General features: G+C 40.6%; 1 protein-coding gene across 4 annotated transcripts in view; it reads left to right on the top strand.

The window, feature by feature from the left end:
• The first annotated feature begins 1,284 nt into the window (after positions 1-1,284).
• The window catches only part of ranbp2 (RAN binding protein 2), a 99,005-nt gene continuing 94,289 nt past the window's right edge, over positions 1,285-6,000 (top strand). For all 4 annotated transcript variants that reach the window (XM_051927206.1, XM_028800902.2, XM_028800901.2 and 1 more), the window contains exon 1: positions 1,285-1,507. In XM_051927206.1, coding sequence (XP_051783166.1) covers positions 1,436-1,507 — 72 coding nt within the window. In that variant the 5' untranslated portion in view covers positions 1,285-1,435. The remainder of the gene's footprint in view (positions 1,508-6,000) is intronic.

Raw genomic sequence — 6,000 nt, 5'->3', positions numbered from 1 at the left:
TATCTGACGGTTGTGGCAAATGCCCTCTTCTACGCAGTGGTGTGCTGGGGAGGCAGCATAAAGAAGAAGGACGCCTCACGCCTGGACAAAACTGGTGAGGAAGGCAGGCTCTATTGTAGGCACAGAGCTGGACAGTTTGACATCTGTGGCAGAGCGACGGGCGCTGAGCAGGCTCCTGTCAATCATGGAGAATCCACTGCATCCACTGAACTGGATCATCTCCAGACAGAGGAGCAGCTTCAGCAACCAGACTGCTGTCACTGTCCTGCTCCACTGACAGACTGAGGAGATCGTTCCTCCCCCAAACTATTCGACTCTTCAATTCCATCCGGGGGGGTGGGGGGGTAAACGTTAACATTATACAAAGTTATTGTCTTTTTTTACCTACATTTTTATTACTCTTTAATATTTTTTTGTATCAGTATGCTGCTGCTGGAGTATGTGAATTTCCCCTTGGGATTAATAAAGTATCTATTTATCTATTGCCTTTGTTCCTTTCAGTTAATTGAACAAACCAATATAATTTTTGATAGGTCATGAATTACATCTTGCCTGAAGATGGGGTCTGAGTTGCCTCGAAAGTTTACATATTATAATATTTTAGTTGGCCAAAAAAAGGTGTCATTTTGCTTGACTTCTCATTATATCCATAATGGCTAACACGGTTCGACACACTAGTACTACTACTTGGTTGATCACAAAAACGAAAAATAATAAAAGGCCCTTAAACGTCAAAATAAGGCTATGAAGTAATTGAAGTATATACGTGCAAATCAATTTTAACCGCGGACAGTCCCAACTAAGTATAAAAAGGGTTCATTTTTATCTAAATAAATAAATAAATAGACAAATATGCCCATCTTTATAAAGTGGTAAACAAAACTACAGTGTTGGACCATATTACAAGCTAAATTTGGGATAACTTTCTACCTCCGTGTAGTACTAGGGTGTTGTACCGTGTTACATCTTGCCTGAAGAAGGGGCCTGAGTTGCCTCGAAAGCTTGCATATTGTAATCTTTCTAGTTAGCCAATAAAAGGTGTCATTTTGCTTGGCTTTTCTCTACCTCCGTGTAGAAGCAGTACTAGAAGTCTGTCTCCTAAGGCCCTGACGCAAGTGGGCTCTTCACGAACACCTACGTCATCCGCCTCCTCTCCAAAAGCCCGCCTCTGCTCTTACTCGTCTCGCGTGTATTCAAACTTTGAATCATTGCCAACGCTTTTCTTGCAGCCAATCAGAACGCATGAGACATCTGAGTGACAACAATATCGTCCTTAGAAAGAAGAAGGCGTGGATGACGCACTACGGAGGTGCCCTTAAAAACGGCCGTACTTAATAAACACGGGAGTCTTTATTAAATTTAAAAAAATTTTATGACTACATATCAATGGTATTGAATGAACCTTTCCACTAAACACATCTAGAAGAAAAGAGAGATGCGACGAAGTAAGGCCGATGTGGATCGGTACATAGCCTCGGTGCAGGGTGTTTCTCCGTCACCGAAAGCGGTAAGTTAAACTCCTCGTCAAAACGTGCTGCTGTACGGGTGTTGGTTTGACAGACAGGCCCCGAACCGGAGCATCGATAGCGTGCGTACAAAAATGAACGTTTACCAGAGGACTTCGACAGTTTAGAAGTGTTGTTCGTTTTGGTTATCACGACTGGCTCGACGCGCCATTTCGCTCTTGTTTGAACTTTGCGTGAGCGACCGTGCTTCAGCAGTACTAGTAGTAGCAGGAGCGGCACGAGTAGTTAGTTATAGAAGACGCCGGTATCTCTGAACACCAGATCGGGGATAAGAGAAAACAAATATTCGGTCCAGTTTAGTTTTTGGAATATGGGTGCAAATTTTGTGACGGTTTTTTTTTACCAAAAACGAAACTTATGTAATAATGGATTGTGTCCCTTGAGGTTGGTGTCACGCAATACGAAATCGTGACATTCAATAACGAACAGGGCAGCGGTGCTTACTGCCGTGGTCCAGCTTGATTTGGCCACTTAGCTCCCTGCATGATTAGAAAGCATGAGATTAGTACTTTGGCGATTACGATTAAACTAATCCGGGCCATAATTTGAGGGTAAAGCACAGAAACGCTGTTTACTTAGGCCACCATGCCAACTTGCTTATTTAGATATGCGCTGGCATAAGTGAACAAGTACTGCTTTAAAGGACAGCAGCTGCCGGGATTTGGGCTTTTGATTAACATTTTCGTTGTTTTTATTTAGCTGACGTTTTCGGCGTTTCCATAAGCAGGAATGTCGATTTTTAGTGCAAATAATTGTGGTTTTTAGGAGACACTCTTCACCTACTACTTGTGAATTTTAATTTCCCCTTGAGTTAAGTGAAGTATCTATCTACTCCCCCGAGTTATTAGGTTATATAAACTTAATGATCAATTCCAGGAGGAAATTCGGATGCATACAGCAGCAGAAACAAAACAAGGATTTGGACTCGCAGGACAAATAGTGTCGATTAATAAATGTACATTGTGCAGAAATTTAAAAATAAACTTGGAGTACGTCGGGAGAAAACATCTAATTACCTGATAGCAGTGACCAGAAAATATCCCCAGAGGCGATTCTTAGGAATCCGTGGTGGACTGAGCCTGTGGTTAAAACTGCTCCAAGAGAGCACTTCCTGGATAGGATGGAGAGGATTTTTCAGGATGGCATCCAGTTTTGCCACCATCCATTCCCCAGGGTTAGCCCTGGGATTGAGCTGACTTTCCTGATACGTTTGTTCAGGGATTGTGCATCTTTTGACCTCAAGTTGCTTCCCCAGGAAACGGTAGTGTAGAACACATTGTGAATTTCCCCTTGGGATTAATAAAGTATCTATCTATCTATGGCTTCTATGGACCAATAGAACATTTCCAGCTTTTTACTGCATACATATATAAAAAGATTTGAGTCTCCTTAGCAAGTACAGTCTGCACTGGCTGTTTTTGTACAGCACCACTGTGTTGTCGGACCAGTCCAGTTTGTGAATGCCAAGGTACTTGAAGCTCTGCACCTCTTCCACATCTTCCCTCTGAATATAATACAGTAATCCCTCCTCCATCGCGGGGGTTGCGTTCCAGAGCCACCCGCGAAATAAGAAATTCCGCGAAGTAGAAACCGTATGTTTATATGGTTATTTTTATATTGTCATGCTTGGGTCACAGATTTGCGCAGAAACACAGGAGGTTGTAGAGAGACAGGAACGTTATTCAAACACTGCAAACAAACATTTGTCTCTTTTTCAAAAGTTTAAACTGTGCTCCATGACAAGACAGAGATGACAGTTCTGTCTCACAATTAAAAGAATGCAAACATATCTTCCTCTTCAAAGGAGTGCGAGTCAGGAGCAGAGTCTGTCAGAAGACAGAGGAAAGCAAACAAATCAATAGGGCTGTTTGGCTTTTAAGTATGCGAAGCACCGCGGCACAAAGCTGTTGAAGGCGGCAGCTCACACCCCCTCCGTCAGGAGCAGAGAGAGAGAGAGAGAAAAACAAAACAGTGAAAAATCAATACGTGCCCTTTGAGCTTTTAAGTATGCGAAGCACCGTACAGCATGTCGCTTCACGAAGCAGCTGCACACAGAAGGTAGCAACGTGAAGATAATCTTTCAGCATTTTTAGACGGGCGTCCGTATCGTCTAGGTGTGCGAACAGCCCCCCTGCTCACACCCCCTACGTCAGGATCAGAGAAAGTCAGCGCAAGAGAGACAGAGAAAAGTAAGTTGGGTAGCTTCTTAGCCATCTGCCAATAGCGTCCCTTGTATGAAATCAACTGGGCAAACCAACTGAGGAAGCATGTACCAGAAATTAAAAGACCCATTGTCCTCAGAAATCCGCGAACCAGCAAAAAATCTGCGATATATATTTAAATATACTTACATATAAAATCCGCAATAGAGTGAAGCCGCGAAAGGAGAAGCGCGATATAGCGAGGGATCACTGTATTTTAATCTAATTATAAATGATGCCACTGTCATCAAGGTGGAGTCATTTAATTTTCTTGGCACAACTAATACACACAGTTTTCATCTTGGATGAAAACATAACTGTTCTTATCAAAAAATCTCTGAAGGTTTTTATTTTTTTTGACCAATATAAAGTGTGTTTTTGAGGCTGTTGTGCTGTAAGGCACCTGTGATCACACAAGCTGGGGAGCTCAGAAACTTGTCTTTTGATTGGGTTGAGACTGTGGTGTTCCCAGATCTCTTCCTATCGGAGTTTTTCAGTTTCAGTTTGCCTTTGGATTATGTAGGATACTACTGTACTTACTGACATTTTGATTTTTTTAATTTATTTTTATTTTGCAATTTCCCTAAATGAAAGGCCCGTAATGCTCCGCCTCATTTCATATGTTGATTGCCGCTTTCTTGACATTATCACTGGAATATTGCACAAGTAGTACTTTAGACGGCGTAGTAACACAGTCTGTTCCAATTCTGCTTTAAGTCGGGCACAGTAATTTTTAAGTAATCAACTGAAGATGGGACATCTGCGCAAATTGTTTGCTTCAGCTTGCAAGGCTTATTGTAATTTAATTGCTACATAACATCTGTACGTTATAACCTATTAGCTGTTCCATGAAGAAGGCCCGTTTTGTAATATTATGAAAATTTTTTTTTGTTTGTTTTTAGTTTTTGGTAACCTAAACTTTAAATTTATATGGCTGGCAGTTTACTGCTAACCTTTTCACAGTTTTAGGTCATCATTGCATATCAACTGATTAAGTCTGGGGGAAAAAAAAAACCTGAGATGTTCTAAACCTTTAGACCAGTAGTGTATCTTGTTAGTTTCAGATGTAATACTGAGAGAAATTCCTAGCAACTGTGTGTTACCTGGCAATTAAGGTCAAGTAAGTTCTGTTTTTACATTTTAGTAAGGGCTACTGAATAACCCAGAAATTAAGCTGAAGTTAACTACTGAAAGTCTGAAATGGAAAATACTGAATAGTCGTGATTTTGGAAAGTTTGTAGTTAAACACTTGCACTTTAAAACAAAAATATTCCTGATATTTATTCTGACCAAATCCTGGCATACTAGTCAAATTTACTGGCAAAGCTGGAACCCTACTACATCTGTGCTGTGCAAAATATCATAAATAAATTGCACTGTTTAATCGTCTGAGATGACTAAATTGCATTGTGTTTCATTATGTATTCGTAAATAGTTCTTCCATTGTTATGTGTCAAATGTTTCATGTACACCTCAGTTATACTAATTAGACACATTGCCAGATTTGGCCCAATAAATATCTCCAGCGCCAAACAGAACTTGGAAAAATTCTGTATGTGTGGGGTCAATGAATTTGAATGTGAATTTAAATTTTAAAAAAAGCTTGAATTTAACGTGAATTTTTTTTTTTCTCCACCTGTGGTTACCATGTAACAGTGGGAGTAAGTAGCATAATTATCATATAAATTCAGTCTTGTAGCCTTTACGGTGTAAATACAATAGGATTTTTCTTTTTCTTTATATCAACAGACTTTGCATTCAGTCCAATACATGAGGTGCTTTCCCGTTGCAGGAACTTTGCATTCAGGACTCAGTGATTTCCTGTATAATATTGGACCTGAGCTTCTTGTGGGCACTGACCACTTTGGTGTGTTGCTTTCCTTCCACTCAAGAAGAGCTCTGTCCTTAATGCTTCAACAAGCTCTGGATTAGTTGGGGGCCCTCCTCACTTATTGCTTTGATGTAGTGCATTGAGCTGCAAACCAGGAAAGTGTCCGCGAAGAGAGACTCCGTGTGAAGTGTGACACATTCGCGGGTTCCGTCACAAACTATGCCGGTCTGAGGAGAAAAATTTGTGCCTAACATGCAAAAACATTAGTTGGTTTTTCTGTCAGAGCCACTTTTATTATGGTCCTTCTTGTTTTAGTTTTTTTTTTCTATTTTTCAAGACTCTGGCTGAACGTGGGATTCCCCACATGCAAAGCAAAGTTTAGTGTTTTTATGGTCACCCAACAATATGCCTACACGATTTAATTTTGTTAATAAAAAAATGA

This window comes from Erpetoichthys calabaricus, chromosome 4 (assembly GCF_900747795.2).
Source record: "Erpetoichthys calabaricus chromosome 4, fErpCal1.3, whole genome shotgun sequence".
NCBI classification, from domain to species: Eukaryota; Metazoa; Chordata; class Cladistia; order Polypteriformes; family Polypteridae; genus Erpetoichthys; species Erpetoichthys calabaricus.
This window is presented reverse-complemented; position numbering and strand designations above follow the sequence as displayed.